Below are 23,469 nucleotides of genomic sequence, written 5' to 3'. Positions count from 1 at the left end.
TGCATTCTTGAAGGTCTGAGTTGAACTGGTTTTGCTTAGCTGAAAGACTTACAATATCTCATTACGGGTGAAAGCCTAGAGCCACTATCTCAGCTCATCTCCAGAGATGAGAACATTGAAAACTTATCATGTTAAATATATTAGCACTCATAGCTTCATTGCTTATGTGTTAATTATTTTTACTCACATGTTAGTTCATGTGAATGTGAGGAGGTTTTAAGGACTTGAAATACATTAATATTGAGGTCTAGCACTGAAAGCTAGAGATTATAATTAGTTGATAATTCGTACCATCCTGATTTTAAAAATCTTGTAGTGTTTTATTAGTCTGAAAGTTTGCTTCCCTCTCAAGCTTGCTTACACAGATTCTGGTATATTAATAATACAATTCTGGCTCAACTGCGTGTGGATTTGTTTAATATATGGTGGTGAATTGCAGTAGTAATCTTATAACTAATTTAATTTTGATTTATTGAAAATTAAGTACTCATAAACAAACTACATTGTGTTGAACATGTAAAATTTTGGTTAAAAATAGTTTCACAAAGTATGAAAGAAGTTCAAGGGAAAAGAAATTTAGCAATGGGAACAGCTGGCGAAACTGAGAGAATTACTTCAAAAAGTTCTTACAGAATATCTTTTTTCAAAAAGTCTCCAATCACATAAAGATGTTTCAGAAAAACTGTAAAACTTCAAAGGTTTTTAAACTTTTTTTTAATATATGTGTAGCTGAAGTTGTATCCTTACATGGTCAGAAATAATACTTAAAGAAATATACCTTTTGAAAAACCTGTAGACTGGAGAAGGAATCTAAATTTATGCAAAATGGTCAGAAACTTCATGAAAAATGTTGCTGGCTTGTTTGAGAATGTGATAGAATATGGTGAATTATGCTGATTGTCTTTGTAGTTCGATTCAAAAGGGTTGTATGTCAGTCTCTGTTTACAGTCTGAACTATAAAAAGACTATTATATGAACTCAGAACAGAACATCTTGCTGACTTAAAGTCAGGACTTCATGGACTTTCTCAAAATGATGTTCTAAAGAGGTGATCTGATAGAAAGCAGGCTGATACCCTAGATCATTTAATGAAACTTAGTTCCTGATAAGAGGTAGCTAACTACAAAACGGTGGTATGTATCTGATGGCTTGTCTGCAAAATGAGTAGAGTAAAAACTAGTCTAGGTGTTCAGCTATAAAAGTGATTAATAAGACTTGTAGAAAAATTTGATTATGTTTGAATGCTGAAAGATCTATTGCTTAGTTTTTTAAAAAGTCGCTGTACAAAAAGCTGGGCTGGATAATAAAATGGTAGGTGAAGTTTCAATAAATAAATACCCATGCATGTGCAGAAGGTTGATGACAACCTCCAAAAGCGTGTATACATATTTATATGCACCTAACCACTACTCTTGTGGACAAATGTATAAGAGTTATCTTGAGTTTGCTGAAAACAGCTTGCCATTCAGCATTTTGAAAGAACAAAGAAAAAGGTTTTGAATTATTAGAGAGATAAAAAACCAAGCACCAAATAGAAAACATCATACTTTGGTATACATCCATGGTGTACTTGCATCTTGAATGTCACATTTTCATCGTCTTCCTCTCAAAAAGGCACCACAGTATCAGAGTAGTGACAGTATGGAATATAAGGGTGTTTACCCATTAAGCATCCTCAGTACTAGACCAGAGTAAAAGAATTGGATTGCCTTAGTTTGGAAAGCCTGTGATTCATCAGAGATAAGAAAGAGCTATAAATCATGAATGTTAAGGGGTAGAAAGCATAGAAATTAAGGGTACATCAGTGAACCTCTGGTGCTTTAAATAAAGCAAAAACAAACTCTTAGTACACCTTAGATACTCTGTGGTAATAATTTCCACAGTTTAACTAAGTATATATGTGTTCAGAAAGGGAGTCATCACTGGCTGTTAATGATTCAGATTAATGAACAGTTTAGGGGACCTGTAACAGAATTTGGGAGTTATCAATGTATCCCTACCTTGTCTTAATTTTTTTTCCTCAAGTGCTAGTAATGGAGGAAATAGTGCAGAAAAATGCTGAGTCAGTGTATCCGTTCAAAAAGGCGTCTTGCTGGAAGTTTGAAGGCTGGTAAACATGCAGAAAATTCTAAATTATGTGTCCCTGAGGATTAGAGTCAAGGAGGGTGAAACCTAGAAATGTATGATTTTTTTTTTCCTTTGCAGTGTTGGAGATAGGGAAAGAAAAAAGAAGGCGGCTTTGAGGAGACTTTGATGTAATATTATATTCAGACTGTGGAGGTCAAGGAGAGGGACTGAAGGCCTTCAGAGGCTGAAAAATTTGCTGAGAGTCTAAATTTTGCAAAAAGTTTTTTTACCTAAATACCTAGGTAGTTTGAAATCTAGTAGGTTTTAGTACCTTTTTTTCAATAATACCCTGAAAAAAACCCTTTTTGTAAGCTTTGGTCACATTTGCTAACTTCATATTGAAACTTATTGGGCTTTATTTGCTACCTGTTACAGTTATTTTCAGTATCCATGTTCATGGCTATTTATAGTCTTTAATCTGTTTTCTTCTGGCTAATACTTGTGTCACTGTTTCTCTTTTTTCAATATATCTGTATATAAAAATTGTCAACCATATTTTGATGAACTCTTGATAGATATGCTGAACATTTTGGCTGTTGTATATATTAAGTTTTTTTAACTGAAGATTTAAAACTACATCCCATCATTTTCATGCACAAATAGGATCTAGAATGTCTGGAAACACTCAAGCCTGCTTGCCTTTGAGTTAACTTGGGTTAAACAACATTTTCAAATAACTAGTAGAATATGTCTGTCTTCTTAAAAGTATATTTTTTAAAAAACAAAAGCTTTCTTTTTCAAGGTGAACTCTCTTTTAATCTAGGTCTCAGTCAGTAAAGCTGAAATGTACAGAAATATTCTATGCTATACAGATGAAGAAATAAGGAAGGCATAATGCAGGGTGCACTGTTCAGCTTTAATTCTGTCAACTGCCAGTATAAAATACTGTAACTTAGTGTTTTTAACACTCTTTGCCTAAATCCTTGTGTGTCTGGGGAAAAAACAACAGTTAAATAAGCCCAGTCTTTCCTCTTATGCTTGCCCTAACTTATGTTTTCTATGATTTTCCTCTTCTGACTACTGCTCAGTTTTTCAGCATTCTCCATAGTTCTGGAAAAAATGTTCACTTCTGCACTTTGCAGTAGAATGACATTATTATTCAGTCTTCTTTCTGTATGTCCTAACATCTTATTACCTTTCAGTCTTGACTGAATTGTGTATGTTGTTTTATGTTTTAAGATAATCAAAACTCCTGTAGTTTGCATTTTAGTCCCAGGTGCCAGATATTTTACCATGCAAACTAAATGGGTATTTATGTATTAACACTGAAGTCTATGTCCGTGTTCCTTAGGATAAAACTAGTAAAATTGTAAGGCCCTTTTTAAACCTAAATGTGGGCCTGACATTGGTCTGAATTTAGGCTTCAGGCTCTGCTACTGTCTGTGTGAAAGGCAGGCGAACAACTTTCTCATGTTAGCCTGAGAAATCTTAAAGAGGAATTCAAACAAACCTTGGGAAGTGAGAAACTATCTGCAGGTGGTGTTTTTCCAACATGTTTACTGGAAAGAAATGTTTACTAAAGGGTGTAGACGCTGAATAACCAATCATGTTCTTTGTACCGAACTACTCTATAAAAGTAGAATTTAGAGGAATAAAGTTTGCTCTCATCTTTACCATCATGGAGAGTCATGTTGTTATTTCTGTGCCGTCCGAAAACCATAGCAACACCTAAATGCTTTCACTTAATATATGATGGGGTATATGTACAGAATTATAAAATATTTGGGGAAATAGTGCTGGGTTTGTGTTAACAGCTGGGAGCACGGTTAAATTAAAAATGACAACAACAACAAAGTTAGTAAGGCTAATTTGGAGAAGGCTCTCACTAGATGAAGCTGAAATGGGTGTTTTCTGACTCCTATTGTAGCAGGCTGTGGTTGGAATTCCTTGTTTGACCTCTTGGAGAAGGCAGATAGCTGAGCCTTTGATCTGAAACATGCTTTTATGTATAAAGCCATTTCCATTTTGTGTTTTCCCACTGGCGTCTGCACTACTTTTTTTTGTTCTCATAATTAACTGACCTGCTGTTACGTCTCACATTTTTCTCCATTTCTGCCTATTACAAGTCCATCCAGGAGAAGGATAACAAAGGGAGCTGGAGGGATGTAACATATCCTTGCCTAAGTTATTACATGGGCCAAGTCTTATTTTTGTCAGTCTTATCCATTCTACAGAAAAAAACCATGTAAAGTACGAAAGACCTTCACTAAGTAGATGTATAATGTATGCATATCCCATTGTTTCAAGCTGTTGCTCATTTTTTCTCTCAACAAAGCTTACTTCAGTCTCTTCAGAACTTAACCATAATTTGCAAACTGTTCCAGACAAGGATATTTCCAGTACAGCATTGCCTCTGTTGATTCATCCCCATTTGCTTATGGGCTAGTTTAGGAACCTCCTTTCAGTTTGTTTTCTCTGTAGAATTCATTTGTTCTCCTTCAGAAACATACCAATACAGGGTTGAAATGTGTTCTTTTATGTTCCATTAGTCTGAAGCAATTGCTGATGAAAATAGGTGTTTGTGTGATGTGTTGAAGTTAATGGCTGATGCTGTTTCTATCCCTTCTATGTTTTGTGACAACTGCTTTTGTGAAAGCTGTCATAATTTTCGTAGCTTCAAAGCATCATTTGAAGTAAAACTTGTAAAACATGAAAGTCTGCAAAAGCAAGTTTCATCATCAGGGGAAAAAATTCATAGCAAATTTTACCATGAAGCTTGGATTCTTCTCAAGGAAAATACAGAATTTTTAAAGGAAAAGTAGCTGCAATGTTTTATTGAGAAAGTGATGAATAGAAGAGAAATTAGATTTGGCTTCGGATTTAGTTGTGAGATGAGATATTTTTCTGTTAGACCAGGCTTTCTCCAAAACTTCTGAGTCCAAGTGAGCAATTCCAGGCCACAAGATCACATTGAAAAAAATGTTAGGTAACTGAAAAGCCTTTTAGGTTAGGAAGAAACATCAACTACATTCAAGTTTCTTATTTTTTAACTAAAAATATTTTAAAATCAAAACTAGATACAGAAATTTACAAGAAATGTCATTAGATTACAATGCTTTTTAGTTACTATTTGCCTTCTTTTAGTCATATCTAGCATGGACAGAAGTAATTTAGAAATTATTTGTTTAGTCTCTAAAATGATATCTGCTCTTTTATGAGCTATAAAAACTGAAGATGCTTGCATCATAAAGGTGAGCAAAATAAAGCATAAAGAGGTTATGAATAGATTGCAAACAATAATGGAATGCAGAAGCACATAAGAGCTTCCTTTAATTCCATAATGAGAGTTGTTGTCTTACATCAAGGTGATTAATTATTGAAGAGAACATAGAAAACAAAGTCTTCAAAACTCACAGGCCTGTTCATGTTGATATTTAATGGTCCATGGCTATTCCCTTTTCTTTTTAAAATTCTTAGCTAGGACAGAATGAGGGAGTGGTCACTTCTGTCATGGAGGTGTTTGCAGCTGAGGAGGAAACCTGCCTTTTCACAAGCTGCAAGCTCCAGAGGCATGTTCGTTATCTTCACTCCCTAACTTTTCCCCCTGTTACAGCTGTGGTCTTCATTTAAGCTACCTATTTTCCCCAAGGGCTTACTTTCTATTTCCTGTGATAACAGATGCCATAAATAATTTCTATCTTGTTTATAAATGTACCACAATTATATTCCTTAAATTGAATATTATTATATATTTGTCTAGATTTGCTCTAGACAAACATATCATAATATTGGACTGAGATATGATGCCCAGACAGCCATTTGTCAAGGGGGACCCTGTATATCTAACCCCTGTGTCTCAGTTGTTCATCTCTGGTTTTCTCTGGAGATTGTCTGTCCTGCCCTGAAAGGATGACAGGCATGAATTTAATTAATGACAGTGAATTACAATAATTCTGTAGCAGGGTTGCACTTGAGAATAGGTAATTCTTCTAAGTTGTTGGTGCTGTCAGTTTGCACTCACAATATGGCTATCTCTTTTTAATGTGTTTTCCCAAAGTGTGCCAGGTCCATGGCCAGAAGTGGCTTTTTGTATGCCCTCTATCTACTGGTTTGTCATAGTTATTTGGTTTTGATGATAAAGAATGACCGTAATTACCTTTGAAAAGGTTGCAGTCAGTATTTTCTTTCATTCTATGGCTTTTTTTATTGTTTCTTTTTAATAACTATTTTTCTTTTTTACTTTTTTGGTGGAGAAATGGAATCAGGTGGAATGAAGTGGCTGGATGGGAATAGATTAGTTTTCCCACAGGGAGCATTGGAGCACCTTCAGGTCAATGGAGTGGTTCTTGCAGGCTGCAGGGCGGGTATGTCAGGCAAACCCAGCAAAGCAGGCTTGAGCAGGAACATCACAAACCTGAAGTGAGGAGCAGCCAGCTAGATCTGAGGCACCAAAGGGACGCCTAAAGTTTGCCACCACTCAGAAAGTCATAGACCTACCAGAAACACAGGTGGGAGCTGTCTTCAAGGAGGCAGTGCAGACTGTATTCATTGAATACCATTCTGGAGTCTCCTTCTGACAAGTCTACTTTTCCTAAAATTATATCCTTTCTTTCATGTATCCAAAAAGTAACAAAGATCTCTGTGACTGAGGATTGTTACTCCAGCCTGGAAGCTAGTTCTTAAACTTTCTCATTTGGAATTTGTCATTTGAACCTCAGTTCTCTCAGGCTGGCATAGCTGTGGGGAGGCTGTGGCTGTGGTAGTCTGGTCCAACAGCTTTAGAAGTGAAAGGAACAAGCTTTTCAATTTAAGGTTCATCTTTAGCTTCTAGCTGTTCAGCTTTATTAAGAAAGAATGTGGGATATTTCACCTGTCAAAGACAGTTCCTCACTGGCACTTAGATTCTGTTTTCACCTTTAGATTGGATGCTGCCTTTATAGTGAGAGCCTCATTCCTTGTTGTAGTTTAACCGTGACTGTCAACTAAGCCCCACATGGCTTCTTGCTCACTCTAGCTCAGTGGGAGGAGATTCAGAAGAGTAAAACTAAGAAAACTCATGAGTTGGGATAAAGACAGTTTAATAGGCAAAGCAAAAGCTGTGCACGTGAAACAAAGCAAAATAGGGAATTCATTCACTGATTCCATGGGAAGGCAGGTGTTCAGCTGTCTCCAAGAGAGCAGGGTAACAGTGACTTAAAGACAAACACCCATCACTCTGAACATTAGCCACTTCCCCCAGCTTTATTGCTGAGCACAGTGCTTTATGGTATGCAATGTCTCTGTTGGTCAGTTGGGGTCGGTTTTCCCACCTGTGTTCTTTTCCAACTTCTTGTGAACCCCCACTCTTCTCTCTAGTGGAGTGGGGTGAGAAGCAGAAAAGGCCTTGGCTCTGTGTCAGCACAGCTTAGCAATAGCTAAAATATCCCTGTATTACTAAGACTGTTTGCAGCGCAGTTCCAAAACAGAGCCCAGCTAATATGAAGAATATTAATCCAGCCAAAACCAGCACATCCATCCTCCATTATTCCGTGTCTTCAGAGCCAGAAAGTTAACACGGGGTGTGTGTGTCCCTTATCAAAGCTGCAGAATGCAAAGTCCAAACATGAACTTCTGAAGCTGTACCTTCGATTTTTGGATCGTACTGCAAGACACTTCAGAACCATGTTCTAAGAGTTTGACTGTCTGGCTAGATGTGTAGATGTGCACAAGCATGAGGGCAGGTCAAGCAACATAGGGGAAATCCTTCTATCCTTTTTGTCTTTCTGGGGCTCCTTTCACAGTTCTGTTAAACATACCACTGTTCCTGCAGCCTTAAGGCAAGTTGTTGATCTGTTCTTGTTCATGCAGTTGCTAAAGCCAAAGCTTCTTGGGTTTCCTCTATGTTGCTATATGAGTACCTTTAGTGTGAATGATGATATATGGATAGTGAATAAGTGGATAATGAAAAGATGCTTCACGTTTTTGTTACTTGTAAATGCTTGCCCTAGGGAACAAAGATACAGTTGTGTTATGGAATCATAAAACTCTTTAGCTTGCACCATATATGAATAATGTTTTGGCAGACAAAACTGTATGAAAAAATGTTACTTTGAGGCTTAGTCTCCTCGAGCTCGTGCCTAATAAGAACGTTACTCATATTACTCAGTGATCCTGTGTCAATTCAGTGTCAAGTTACCTCATCTGTACCAAGGAGCAGAAAAGGAAGACTTTTAACTCTGTTGGTTTTTATCCAGCTGCACAAACGAATTTGCTGTTTCAGAGTTCTGTGTAAATGGAAGGCATTAATTTCACCAGTGTGTAATTCACTGGTGTGTATGTATATGTCTACAGTTCAATATTTGTTTGGAAACCTGTCTGTCAACTCCTCAGTATTGCCTGTTGGAAACATGGTACATACATGCTCCATAGGATGACATGTTACAATGTATCTTGTAAAAGTGTTATTCAGTTAGAACTTGTCCACGTTATACTTCATCTGTTGCCTTTCTAAGACTTTTGGAAATATATGAGAAATAGATTCAAATATCTTATTAATGTCCTCTAAGTGTTTTTCAAGAAATGAACAAGTATTTAGAAGGTATCTGTTTGTTTTTATTTGTGAAAATCATCCATCTAAGAGATAGGGCAAGTGGATATGCTGAAGTAGGTCCTGAACAGTCACTTGAAAACCTTTCATTTGCAATCGAAGTATAGAGTGGAATTGCTATTTAGACCAAATTGAAGCTTTGTGATATCAAGATTAATACCTGAGGCATTAGAACTTCAGTTGGAAATATTCAGAGACATACAAGCTTGTGAGCACTTCTGGTTTCGTTCAGCTTTGCCTATACTAGTAAGATGTCTTCTTGACTGATAGATATAAAAATATTAATAATTAATATTTTGGTATTGCATGAGCAGGCTTAGATTTTTAATTAATATATGAGATGTCATCTGTTGTTCTAGTGTGACAGGTTTGTAAAAATTCTCAGATTTGAGAGAGAAAGCTATGTTTTTGTTAATTGTAAAACCAAGTCCAGGTCTTCTACTGGCTTCAGACAGCTGTGACTCCAGAATAAAATTGCCTTGATCTTTCCAATAAAAGAATGTTTGAGCTCCCAGACACTAGGAAAATACGCTTTTTAAAGTCATCTACAGCAAAGAAAAACTTCTAAAATGTTGATGATCATTTATCACTACCCCAGCACAACCCTGTTTGCCAGCTTCATTCTGATTGAAGAGCATTTAATTACTTGAGAATAAAACAGTCCAGGCTGGAAGAAAGCCTGTATGAGGCATGAAGTGTGCATGTAATCTGCAGGTAATAATATACATAATAAAAAGATGCTGACAAATCAAACTTATATATGTGAGTTTTATGTGCCCAGTAAGAACAATAATTATGAAAGTTGGATGTACTTTTTCTGTAGGAGGGAGTGCTTCCAAAGAGCTTTTTCCAAAGAGTTTGTTGAATAGAAATTGTGGTGGTAGTTTTATCTCCTTTTTGTTTTATTTTCTTTTTTAGCCCTGAAACTGTTTACTGTTGGCAGAATAGCTGCAATTAATTGTGTTTTTAATTATGGGCTGATTTATTTTCAGATCTCAATAGAGAATGACTACCTAGGCCCCAGAAGAATTGAGAGTCTGCAAAAAGAAGATGCTGATTGGCAGAAAAAAGCTCACATGGCTGTGCTTTCTATTCAAGATCTTACAGTTAAATATTTTGAAATAACAGCTAAAGCACAAAAAGGTAGTTATTTCCTGTCATGTTATCCATCACATAAAAATTATTTAGTGTTTACCATGTTCTGTGTTGTACTGTGAGGTTTTTCATCAATCCTTTCTGAGGAAAATGCATTAGTCATTCCTATTTGTTTTTTCTTTTGTGTCTGTTAGAATCTTTTACCTGTAAACCTTTTCAGAACATCATCAGAAGTGAATAAAATAGAAATTTTAGGTAGAAGTGTTACGGCCACTTTTTCAATGCAATTGTATTAGCAGTACTCTGTGTTTGCAAAGGATTTAGGAAGCTAGAGGTCCCTGATGGATTCTGTTTTCTGTCCTGGATATGACAGACCCCCATAGTAAGTGTTAGTTGTCTTTCACTTCATTTCCTTTTCTAGTCTTCCTTGCCTTACAGTAATTGTTTTCATAGCTCTAAACATTAAGCAACAGCTCAATTTAACTCAGTGAAAGCTACTCTGTTCAGAAGCCTTCATGGATATAATCTTGCCTTTTCTGTGTTTGAAGAATGTGATGGTCTTAGTAAAAACTGGTGCAGTAAAGCAAGATCAGATGATGTGGTATGTACACCCATGCACTCATCCTTGCACCATTTTAACTCATGTAACCAGTTTAATAGAGCAAACAGACCTTTTTCTAGTTCACTGACAAAGTTTGCCCTGGTCTCCTCCCCTGCCTGACTGCAGGTCCCTGTTTCTTTCTGTGCCTTGGTGATAGTGATTGTGCTAGACCCACAGGAGAAATCCTTTTTTGACTGGTAGGTTTCTTGTCATCTCTGTACATGACTGCTACATCTGGCAGAAGAGATGCAGGCACCACAAATTTACTCTGTTCAGTGACAACTGAAGTTAAAGATAATGTAAAATTTCACCTCATTCTGACTGGGTGACTTAATAGGTTAAAGCATGTTGTTATAAATTTAATTAGTGCAAATTCTAAATGTACTAATCAGCTTTGCTCCTTTTCTAGTATGACAAAGGCAGCCAGTAAGATACACTACCAGTTGATAATGAGTATTTATAGATATTTACTTGTTGTTTTTGTTCACATGATTTTTTTATGTACAGCAGTCAGGATTTAGGGGAAAACCAGTGAAAAGTGACACACCTGAAGGCTGATTACAGCCATAGACCTTTAATACACAGGTTATTTTACCTGGTTTTTGGGTTTGGGATTTTTCTTGGTCTCCTGCTGATCACAAGGTAGTCTTACGTACCCAAATATTTAACAGATGACAGAGGAAAAACATGTGAGAACATAAAGGTGTTTCTTACTACCTAAGAACAGCATGTAATAGCACGTGGTGACTAAATGCCACCCTTTTGATTCCGTTACTTTTGTGGCTTTTGCTTTGTGAAGCTAAGTACAGTATCACGTGACCTGTATATTAACAATGGTGAAAATCTTGTATGTGTCCACCTAGATGTTATCTGGGGCCCAAGAATAATAAATCTGAATCAGGCAAGGGATTCCTACATTTTGAGGTAAAAGATAGATGGTGTTTTAATTTCATATAGTGTTCTTTCAAAATTGCACTTGAAGTTAGGCTGAAATCTTAGTTTTAAATAGTAATTCTTTTTAACTCTTCACATTTATTTAAATTTATGACTGTACTGTACATCATATGTACTGTACATCATATGTACATCTAAGCTAGAGACTTTTAGTAACTGATAATTTGTGGTTAGAAGTGGAAAAAATTTGGGATGCAGTTAAAGGCCAAGTGTTTGTATCAATGAGATTTTATTAAGTACAAATGTGTGCATTTTCTTTGCAGCAGGATCACTAGTGGTCTGAAGAGCATACTAGTAAGATGCCTGACTTTTTTTTTTTTCCTCTCTGTAGCTGTGTATGACCGAATGCGAGCAGACCAGAAGAAATTTGGTAAGGCAGCATGGGCAGCAGCAGTGGAACGTATGGAAAAACTTCAGTATGCAGTTTCTAAGGAGACTTTGCAGCTGATGCGTGCTAAAGAAATCTGTTTGGAGCAGAAGAAACATGCACTGAAAGAGGAGGTAAGTTTTCATGCCAGTAAGTAGAAAACTAAAGCATGTAGAAAGAAGCAGTGTTAGACAAATGATGTTGCAATGTAGATGTGTTGAGTTTTGTGCCACTTACATGTGTTTTCTGTTCACTTTCTCCTGGTTAGTCAACCAGAAAGACAGTTTTTGCTGCTAATGGTTACAGCTGTCCACTGGGATGGTGTAGAGGAGGGATAGGACAGAAATTGCCTGCTATGTAATCTGTGCAGTTTAGCTCTCAGAGGCATGACCACCTTTTCAGAATAGCTCTGACATTCCAGATGGAAGGTGCCTCACCCTTACTAAATATATGGGTAGCTGGACGGTTGTGTTGCACTCTTTCTCTGCTTACCTTAATTACTAAGGCAATCTTTCAAAGGAGCTGTGCTAGCTACAGTTTTCCTGAGGAAAGAGTCCATGCACAAAACTGTGCTTAAATGCCTTAGCAAGAAAAGAATCCACCTTTATTGGGTTTTATGACAACTCCTCAAAAGTAACAATGCTACAAGTTCTCTTTTAAACTTTGCTATCATATGGATGCTTGGTGTGAAAAACTTCATCATACTAATGTTAATGTGTTTTCTAGCAATTAAACGATTGTTTTAAGAGAACTTCTCGAATGTTTCAGCAAGATTTGAGTAAACTGATGGTGCTGTTATGAAAAGGTTATCCAGAGAGCTCACGACTTTAGCACTGCAAAGGCTGGTAGGTTTGTAAGGCTGATAGACTATGTGTTTATTTTAGGAGCTGCTGTAGAAGACAGCTTGATCTGCAGGAAGGAGAGAGTACATGCAAGACCCAGAGCACAAAAATAGGTTTACTGCATTTCAGTGCTCTTTAGATTTGGAAATCCAAGAGCTGTCTGAAAATCTGAGTTTTTCAGGCTGTTGACATCCTTAGCCAAGAGTTGATGAGACAATCTAGCAGTAGTAATTGGAAATATATTGAATATTTTCACTTAGAGTAAATATGCATCTTCTTTTCATGGCACATCTTATTTTTCTCCCTGTGGAGACCTGTGAATTTTTGTTGGATGAAATCTCAGTCTGGTAAATGAGTGAATGTTGGTCTGATATGCTGAAGTATTAGGGGCTGCACAGGAAAAGGAAAGATTCATTGTAGTATACATCAGGATGAAAGTTCTGAGCTGTGAATTTGGGGCTTTTGGAGACAGAAATAAAGAATATCTAATGGGTGTGGTGCTTTGGAATGGTGTATTACAAGGTGTAGAGAGCTCTGGGTCTGAATACAGTGATAGGGAGATATGAGCACCAACCAGCTTCTGCTCTGATACACATCACGTGTTCTGAGAATGTAAAAGGCCTAAGTGTACAGAGTTAATGTGAGAAATGGGACTGGGAATCCCATCTTGGTGAAGAATGGTGGCAGTCTTATAAAGAAAGTGTTTGTAGAACTGAAATAACTGGTAAACCATTTAACTGCTATATTCTAGAGGATAAAAACAGGGTGTTTGTTTGAAGAGCGTAAAATGCTCAAGAGATTAATGTATCTAAATTTTGGCTGAGAAAAAAATGACAATTCAGAAAAAAGACATGATCCTCAAAGACATGATATGGCTTCTTTTGAGGACAGTGTTGGTGTTCGGCAGGTTGTCTATGGATTTTTGAACATTTAAAAGTATTGGAAAAGAAATTTTTCATAAGGGCATATTGTGGTAGGAGAAGGGGAAATGGCTTTAAACTGAAAGTGGATGGGTTTAAATTATGGGTTAGGAAGAAATTCTTTGCTTTGAGGGAGCAGCCCTGAACAGCAACCAGCAAACTGAGAAGCTGTGGATCAACATCCTGAGAAGTGTTCAAGGCCAGGTTGGATGGAGCTCTGAGCAGCCTGGTCTAGTGAAGGGTGTCCCTGTCTGTGGTGGAGGGCTTGGAACTTGATAAGATTTCAACTCTATGATTTGGTGAATGCAACCACTCTCTGATTGATATGAATGCAACAACAAAGACTGTAGAGATTAAATTATTTCCTTTTCTTAATGCAGAAAGTTGTGGCCCTACAGGAAATTGAACTTGGATCTCCCAGTTTTTGTTCCACCGCTGTGGTGTTTTAACCCCAGCCAGCAACCAAGACCATGTGGCTGCTCACTTGCTCCCTTACATTGGATTTAAATTTGGGAACATCTGCTTTTAAGAAAAAACTTGTGAAGGTTTGAGTCAATTTCACAGTTCATGGAAAAAAGGAAGTTTTTAGGTGTGATCATATTTGACACTACCTTAATTTGAAGTGCAAACAATCATGTCCCACACCCTATTCCCTCACCCCCAAACCCACCAAGTTTTGCTGCATTTTTACAGTGAGGAAATCCTGACAAAATGCCAAATCCCTTAAAAAATGCTAATATGTTGCCTGAACAATAAACATTATACCTCTTACATGGAAAAACTGGAGAGTTCAAGAGAACCAGTCCTTTTGTCTTGAAAAGTAGCCTGTAGTTCACTCCAATAATATGATCATTATGTCGTTTACTGTTCTATCAAATTAGTAATTTAATATGGATGCACAGCAATAAAATGGCATAACAAGACATTTTAGTGTAACATTGGACTCTAGCATGTACATGATACATTAATGATTACAAGGTTTCTGGTGTTCACTTAAGAACTTACTAGAGTTTTCAGACTAATAGTTGAAAAGATGGATACAGAAGTACAAAATAGAGCAGAAGAAACTTTGAATAGAAGTTAAAAGAATTGGTTTACAGATCTTCTGTCAGTATAGTACACAGAACTATTTGCATTTAATTGAACTGTGAAATCCCTGTCAATAGATACTGAGGCAGGTGTTAAAAGCATACATGTTAAAAAAAAAAGAGATAGGACAAATTTATGAATTAAGTCAAGTAAGTTGTTTTTGGTAAGAGCACAAGAGACTGCAGTGTGGTTTAAGTTGTGCTACAGGGTGTGCTAGAGGCTGGTGAATCATTTTGAGAAGGTATCAGTGCACTTACTGCCTGTTATGTTTAATCTTCCTGGATTTTGCAGTTAACAGTTTTTTCCTGAAATAGGGTATTGAGTATAATGGAACATTGGTTTAATTCAGTACACATACCTTTCTAGTTTAGTGTAGTCATATTTAAATATGTATGGTAAATAAAACTCAGGGAATTCATTTGTGGCTGTTTGTTACAGATTCAGTTTTACAGAAGATAACACCATAATGTAGAGAACGTGCTAGCAAGTATTTTTAAAATGTATAGCTAAAAAGTTCCTGTATTTTTGCATCACTTTTTAATGACTGACTGACTACGATATGAAATTGGACATTTCTTCTGAATAATAAGGTGGACATTTCACAAATTTCTGTTAAAATTTACCATTACTTTTATCTAGTATCTGAGAGAAACTATCAGATACACATATCTTGAGCAGGTAAAGAATTTAGCTGTGGCCCTAACTTTTCTGCTTGCAGTTTGCAGAGGTGCATCAATTCCCTCCAAACTGAGCACATAAGATTCCCTTACATGCTGGTATTTCTTAAATATGGTCTGAATGGCTGAGTATTGAGCAGATAAATCTTGTTTGACTGAGTGAAAGAGAATGGCTGCAGTTCACGTTGATTGTTTCTTACTTTTCTATTCAAACATATAATACAAATGAGTACTGAAATGTATATAAGTATTTTAATCTGTGTATTTATTCTGCTGTGAAGGACTTCAGAAAGAACAGAACAACTAAGTTGTCATTACAAGATGATCAGTGCATGTATTTATCCCTGTTTCCAGATACTTTCACATTTTTTCCTCAGTTCTGCTTTTACAAGTTTCAACTGTAGCTGTCCAGATGCCTACTTTTAGATTTTTGGGATTGGAGATAAGAGAATTCTAATTTAATTATGTATCTTCAGAGAATCAAGTAGTAGAGTAAAAGAGTGTGAGGGATGTTGCACACCATGCACTGTATGACTTGACACTTGACAGTTGCAAAATGTAGTTCAATGCCATGGATTTATTTCACTGCCATATAAAAAAAAATCAGATAATAAATGTTGCTATGGTTTTCGGACGGCACAGAAATAACAACATGACTCTCCATGATGGTAAAGATGAGAGCAAACTTTATTCTTCTAAATTCTACTTTTATAGAGTAGTTCGGTACAAAGAACATGATTGGTTATTCAGCGTCTACACCCTTTAGTAAACATTTCTTTCCAGTAAACACGTTGGAAAAACACCACCTGCAGATAGTTTCTCACTTCCCAAGGTTTGTTTGAATTCCTCTTTAAGATTTCTCAGGCTAACATGAGAAAGTTGTTCGCCTGCCTTTCACACAGACAGTAGCAGAGCCTGAAGCCTAAATTCAGACCAATGTCAGGCCCACAAATAAAGGCATCATAAAAGTGTGTGTCTGATCAGAACATATCTGAGGGACTAGACGTGTTGAATTTTAACATGTTACATTTACTGTACAAGACAGTATCTAGCTGTAAGCATAACATCTGTGGGTTTGTTCTCATCTTTATCCTGGAGTTGTATGGTGTTTATTTGTTTGTTTTTTGTTTTCTCTCTTTTTATTTAGATGCAGAGCCTGAAAGGTGGTACAGAAGCCTTAGCCCATTTGGACCACTTAGAAGCTGATTACTATGATTTACAGCTTCAGTTATATGAAGTGCAGTTTGAGATCTTGAAATGTGAAGAGCTGCTCCTGACTGCACAGCTTGAAAGCATCAGAAGATTGATGTCAGGTGCTTTATTTATTTCAATTAATACTTAATCTGTGAAAGATAATTTTGTTCCTAAGAGTCCAGGGAAGCCTGTGGGAATGAAATGAGAACAGATTCTTTGCAATGTGAAGAGCTGCAAAAGTACTATTAAATTAAAATTTACACCTGTTTATAAGACATATACATACACATACAGAAGTTCTGGTATGGTTCTCATTGCCTGTATTTGGAAGTTTGCATATAAGATGCACAAACTATGTAAATTTTGAAGAACTAAGATTGGGAAGAAGGAAATGTCTTAATTACCAGACTTGTCTAACTAAAAATATGTAATAAGCATTGATATTACTCATTTCTTGAAAGTGATTGATTTTCAAAAGCTAAATCCGATTGGATTCCTTTTGTTACACTTGAAGCTCATATTGTTATCTCAGATTTAGAGCATCAGTGCAAACCTTATGCTTCCAGAACCGACTATCCTACTACACCTCATATACTTACAAACTGTGAAAACAGTACCTGTAAATCATAGAGCATTTTTCAATCCAGTTCTGTCCTTTAAATCTTTCAGTCTTTAACGTTTGTATTTAAGCAAGCTTTGTTTTACTGTTTTTAGAGTGTAGGGCTTACATAAAAATTTTTGCTATGGATAAAAAATTCTCCTCAGAGAGATTTAAAGCTGGATTGTGTTGTGAGTAGCCACTGGAAAAGGAGAAAACACAGGTGTAACATGAATCTCCACCCTTATGACTTGTGCTGGAAACAACCATAACTGTATGTTTGGAACATAAGGATTGGAAACTTTGTAAGTGACATACAGAAATGTGGCAGCTTGGACTGGATGCTTCTGTGGAGAATTAATTAGTGCTTTTGAGGTAGATCTTGGGCATGTCGTTTTGGTACTGGAGACATGGTATGGTCTGCTTACTTACGAACTGAAAGAAATCCTCTGAAGAGGAGACTGAGAAGAAATGTGTATCAAAAATCCCTTGTCTTTGATGCAGTGACAGTAAAACCTCTGGGCCATCAGAGACTAAGCTGTAAAAACGTCACAGGACAATACAATTTGTCATTAATGTTTTCTCCAGAAATCTCAAAAAATCCCTCAGCCCACAACCTAATCCAAAATAAAACCCTCAGTCAGCTAAACCCCGTTCCTTCACTCATGGCAACAAAACAGTTGACTGTTCTGGCCTCCTTTGCTGTTTTACGTTTGTAAGATATTGTTTAATAATAAATCCCAAGCTATCCCATAGGACAGAAAATTAAAAATACAGTTCCTAAATATGTGGAGTAATTCAACACATGAAATTACCTTCTCAGACTTTCCTTAGGTGGATAGAGCAATTAATGTGAAAAATAACGTGATGTGAAAATGACTATATATGTTTGAGACAGTTCAGCACCATCTCTGAATTGAAGCATCTAAGACATCTAGTGGTCTTTTAATATATGTTGTTTCCTGTAATGTCAAAAGAAAAGCGTGGTCTGTTACACTTTCTTTTTAAAGAGTACTGATAGTAAAGTAACAGACTTTGATTTTGCACATCTGTATGATTTGAAATTCATGTAGTAGATGCTGTTGCTTCTCTCTCATCTTTGACTTTATTGGTTCTGCAGAGCTAGTGCAGGGAGTTCTCAAAGAATGTTTTGAGAGCATGGTTGTCAATAACACCTAGAATAATAGCTTTGTAAATTCAGAAAAGGATCTTAAAAGGATCAAATGATAATAGATTGTCATATTATGAGCAACACCAGTAGTTTTACACTGTCATTAAGCAAATACCTGCATTGAAATTCACAAAACATGACTTTATTAGGTAGAATTTACAAGGTTTTTATCTTATTCCTACAAAGTATGAACACATTCTTGTCAAAATGGTTTTGTAATGAGTGAACTTGTATATTTCTGTCCTTAACTTTGCGTGAAAGTCTTCTAAAGTGAAATTCAGCCGTAAATTCTCCCATTTTGTAACTGCATGATAAAATGTAATTGTCAGCCGTGAGTCTTGTTCTTGCTCAGTGGTTTCTCAAAGAGAGTTCCAGTGGCTTGGCAGTTTTTACATATTGATGAAGCTTTACAGGGTTTTTATTTTTTAAACTGAGTGCTGAAGTAAAGAAACTGTTTGTTATGTTTTATTAGCTTTTATTTTAAGGTGAATATCTTGCTATGCTTTATTGTCTGGTCCTGCCATGACTTCTACTGAGCTGAAATTAGCATGGCAGTCAGAATTCTGGTTGCAGCAGAGAAACACACACACAAATAACATGAAGGGACAACAGCTTTTAAAATGGACTGTGTACTGAGGAAAATCCTGTGTCTGTCCCCACATAACCAAGTAGCTGAAGTAGGAGAAGTTACAGTCTTTCTGAAAGTTATTGATACAGTTGAAATAAGAAATTTTGATGTTGCTATGGAATGGACACTTGACAGACATGCTGACTGCATTTGCCTGTTTCAGACAACAGTAATGCATTTCCTTCTTGGTGTATGACAAATAATATCCTCCCTTGTATGCCAGTGGAATAAAGAACAAGAGGTCTTTACTGCTTCTTCATCCCAACATTTTTCAAGGATTTATAATCACTACTCTTTCCTTCTTGGCAAGAGATGAGAAGGCAGCATTTAAAGATGAGCTCAGTGTTATTCCAAATGCTTCACTCAGGAAGCTAAAAATCATGAGTTTTGATAAAACTATTAGTAATTACCTCCTTTTCAGGCCTGTAATTCTTTGAAGGATTGCATTGAACTTGCCCTTCCTCCCTCCCAGGAGCAGTGACTGGGACATCAAAAACCTATGAGAAGATTTTTGGTGTCCTGTTGTCTGAGTCCCCTTACATGAAATTACCAGTTGGTTGTAACAGAAGAATCCGATGCCGAAGCCTTCAGATAGTCTTGTCTATCCTGAACTTCATGGTGAAAATTGCTACAAGCAGTGGGTCTCCTGTGAGGCCCAAATGCATGGGCATTGTGTTCAAATTAAACTACACATAATAGCTGTACATTTAGAATTGGATTTGTGTGTTAATACTCTGAGCTTGCCTGAATAGCCAGCTGAGCTTCATTGGTATTAATTTCTGTTCCTCATAAAGAGTTTAAAGCTGTACACTGCCTTGCTGTTTAATGCTTTTCCTCTGACCTGTTGATTTTTGGTACTAGTCCTCAATAAAGGGCTGTGGCGTTCTTCTGCATCAAATCTTGCAACTCAGTGTGGGGGTTGTTGTTGAGGAAAACAAAGCATTAATCAAATACAAACCATTGATTTCATTTTTTTATTGCTGGCATTTTTAAAACAGAGAAGAGAGATGAGGTGGTGTATTATGATACCTATGAAAGTATGGAAGCCATGCTTGAAAAAGAGGATATGGCAACATCTGTACACTTGCAAAAGGAGGAGCTGCAAAAGTTACAACAAAAAATCCGCCAGCTGGAAGCAAGGCGTGGACGTATTTCAGCCAAGAAAGCCTACCTCAGAAATAAGAAGGTACTTCTTAATTGTTTTCTTTTTGGACATAATTAGCAAATTTAATAAAACTTCAAAAGCTTTCCTTTCAGATGCGAGTTTCCCAGAATTTTTGTGGATTCTATTCATTGTTTGCTGAAAGTTGTTTTGCAGAATATTAAATAAAATAGCATGTATTATTAAATTGATACATTTAAGATTCTGTTTACCTTTCTTCTAGCTTTGAAGGAACCTTCAATTACTTTGAAGTCAACAAATAAACTTATTTCTATTAACTAATCAGAATACTTTCATGTGGGAAGTACAGGCTAGAATGAATGTTTTTACAGAGGGCTGTTTTGTGTGTTTGCAGAAGAGAATTTGCAAGTGTGTTTCTCACAAATGAGTTCTATTTTCATTCTCCTACCCCATCCTTTTAAACTTGTGTTGTTGATACTCTGTATTTGGCAGATGTATATGAAATCAAGTCTGTATTCCTTATTTGTAATTTTCGGAATGCTATCTGTGAGACCATTGTAATACTTGTTAGAAAATAGGTTTCACCCAATACCATGTACTATAAAACTATGCAGAAATGTCAGTTGAGGCCTCATTCTGGATTAGGATGCGTGATTGGTTTGGTTGTGTGTTCCCAGTCATGTCCCTTTATATGAGGGATGACCCCTTCATCTAAAGAGTTCTAGGAGATTGACAGTAAACCCTCCAGGTCTTTCCTCCACTTCATAATTAATATATCTTCTTCTATACCTAAATCTGAATAATAACAGAGCAAATGAAAAGTTGTTGATACATTTTATATATTGGATTTTTTGTATTTTGTGAGCCACTGCCTGGTTTCTAGTTAACCCAACATGGAGAAGACTGCAAATGAGGTATTAGAAAAGAGGTCTCCTGTTAGCTGATTATATGAAGTAGCTTGCTTAGTCTTTGTGTTTGTTTTACATGAGTTTGTAAAGAGAAAAAGTATCAGGAACCTTGTTAGTTTTTTAAGTAAGTGAACTTATCTGTCGTTTTACACTAAATTACACAGGCTACAGTATAATACAATATTTTTTCCTGGATATGAAAAGAAACAGCTGGCACCTTACAAAGCAGACAAACCTGTTTAAAAGCAACAGCCTCTTTGCTGTTCTTTGCTTAACTTATTGGAGTTCACAGGCCAAGAAGAAACCCTGGAGCAGGAGCAGAGATTTTTTAGCCTGCCTATGTATCTGTATAATGAACTAGTCACCTTCAGTGGCTCATTTGTTTCAAGGTTATTTGTTTTGCAGTGGTAGATACCTTGTTTAGGCTGAGGAAGGTGGTTCTGGCTGCAGCAGCTGCAGCAGCATGCCTGGTTGTGCACTGTGACAAGATGCAGAGCTGTGTTGCTTGTCTGCATCTGCAGGCAGGAGTGGCACAGTTACATCTTCTCAACATCCTGCTGTGGCTGTGCTGCTGTCAGGACCTGAGGTAATGCCTCCGTGTGGAACCTGGACAGCACATCAATCTCAGAACGAGTTCCAGCTCTCTTACTTATGTCATTGCCCAGCACAGCATAGAACAATGTGTGTTCAAACTTGCAGGACAAATGAAATTATCTTTATTTGAGCAACAAGAAAGGGTAGACTCTGTTGTGTGTCATTATATGGCACTTGTTGGACAGAAAAAAAAAATTAGCATTTTTTAGCTTCTCTTCTTACTGCTGGATAATTCAGACTCCCACTAAGCTTTCTAGCAGTTACCTGAAAAATCAAAACTTGTAGTTTTGTCTCATTTTTTAAAGCAGGCTTTGTATTTTCAATTACTTTTCTAGTGATACTGCAAAGCATTGTAATTATTTTACACTATTTAAGGTGCCTGGTGTGAGTACTTGTATTTGTGGGAGGAAAGAAGGGTTCTTGCTCTGGAGTGTCTGCAGAACTAAGGTACAGATGGGATACAAAAGGAGACTGTAGATGGTGAGAATGAGGGCAGTGGTGACTGAACGCTGTGTGAAGAAAAGTGACTTTTTGAGGGTGAATATGGAAAATATACACATACTGTGTGGTAAATCTCTGTGTCTTTCTCAATTAAGAAACATTTATTGCTGAACTGAGATGAGAATGTACTTAATGCTTTTCAGACTGTGTTCCTGACTGTTTCAGCAAAGTATCTTAAAACAGACTTTTAAACACATGTTCTATTTTGGATTGGGTTGGTGGTAGATAAGTGGGGGTTTTTTTTCTTTTTTTTTGTTGTGTTTTTAATTTTTTTTACTTGTCAGGTCTGTAGTTGGAAACAAAAAACAAGCTATGCATTAAATGGTGTATAGAACAGGATTGTGATATGTGTAGAAATTCCAGTCCTTTCTCATTATCAAGATTTTGGCAACTGAAGATGCCCTTAGGACAATGTCTCCTTTCTAGCAGCAGATATCAGGATTAAGGAAACAATAGGAAATTTTTCTCTATCATCAGTTTTATTTTTTGGAAGAAAGTAATTTCATCATGCAGGTATTTGAAAGTCTTTTCTATTGAGGAGATAACATAGTGCAAGGAAATAAATTACTCTTTAGAGAGTAAGTTGATTTGTACTTTAAATATAAACTTCAGTGGCTATAGTATCTATTTTGTTTTTCAGAAATTCCTTCCCTAATTTTGCAAATGTTGCATCAGTTTTTCAGTCATGTTGTCAGTTAATTGTACCAAGCTTATATTTGGAAACTTTCATTAAAGATGTATTAGAAACATAATTCAGTCATGGCTCTAGAATAACTGAACTGGCATTTTAAAAATTCATGGTTTTACAGAGTATGATATTTTTCACTGTTCTACCATGAATATAAACTCTTTATTCTTTTTTTTTAATGCAGATCTATTTGCATTTTTTGAACAATCATTTCCTGATTGTGTTGATGACAGTGAGTTATTAAAAATATTTTTAATAGCATTTTCACCTTTTTTTTCTTACTTCCAGAGAGCTAGCTATAGATTTTTCATGCAGGAAATTGCTATTGTTATGCCAGTCTACCCCCTGCTGGCTACACATTAGTATTAATTAGATTATCATATGTAACAAGCAGCTGATTTATTAGGGAGTTAGATTCATAGCAGTGAGTCAAGGTGAAAAAAATGGCATAGAAGGTATCTTGAAAAATATCTTTGAAAAAACAGTTGTGGTGAAATAAAATCATTTTGCCCCAGGTGGATTATTCCTTATCCCAAGCAGACTGGGGAAAGCAACTGGTTGGTGAAGCTGTTTGGGATATGTTCATAACGTGTGCTTTCATCTAGGAAATTTCCTTACATGCTTTTGTGTTTGTTTAATAGGACACCTTCAGAATTTTGCAAGCCCACATTTTAAAGCACAGCCCATGCCATTGCAACAAGAGCAGCATAAGAATATAACTGCATGGAGTGCTTATAGTAAAATATGAGTTTTGCACATGGAAAGCTAACCTTTTAATTGGGTTGTTTTTTAAGGTGAAAACAAGACTCACTGGAACTAGTTAGATACAATACTAAAGCAGATCTCTTTTACATATATTACATGTT

At 36.4% G+C, this 23,469-nt stretch overlaps 1 protein-coding gene across 1 annotated transcript in view; it reads left to right on the top strand.

The window, feature by feature from the left end:
* The window catches only part of JMY (junction mediating and regulatory protein, p53 cofactor), a 63,748-nt gene that overhangs the window by 22,372 nt on the left and 17,907 nt on the right, over positions 1 to 23,469 (top strand). Inside the window, exons 3-6 of the mRNA XM_063421634.1 lie at positions 9,646 to 9,796; positions 11,635 to 11,804; positions 16,346 to 16,511; positions 19,788 to 19,975. Coding sequence (XP_063277704.1) covers positions 9,646 to 9,796; positions 11,635 to 11,804; positions 16,346 to 16,511; positions 19,788 to 19,975 — 675 coding nt within the window. The remainder of the gene's footprint in view (positions 1 to 9,645; positions 9,797 to 11,634; positions 11,805 to 16,345; positions 16,512 to 19,787; positions 19,976 to 23,469) is intronic.

Source organism: Prinia subflava, chromosome Z (genome assembly GCF_021018805.1).
Source record: "Prinia subflava isolate CZ2003 ecotype Zambia chromosome Z, Cam_Psub_1.2, whole genome shotgun sequence".
Taxonomy (NCBI): domain Eukaryota; kingdom Metazoa; phylum Chordata; class Aves; order Passeriformes; family Cisticolidae; genus Prinia; species Prinia subflava.
Note: the sequence above shows the minus strand (reverse complement) of the source record. Positions and strands in the feature narration are given on the sequence as shown.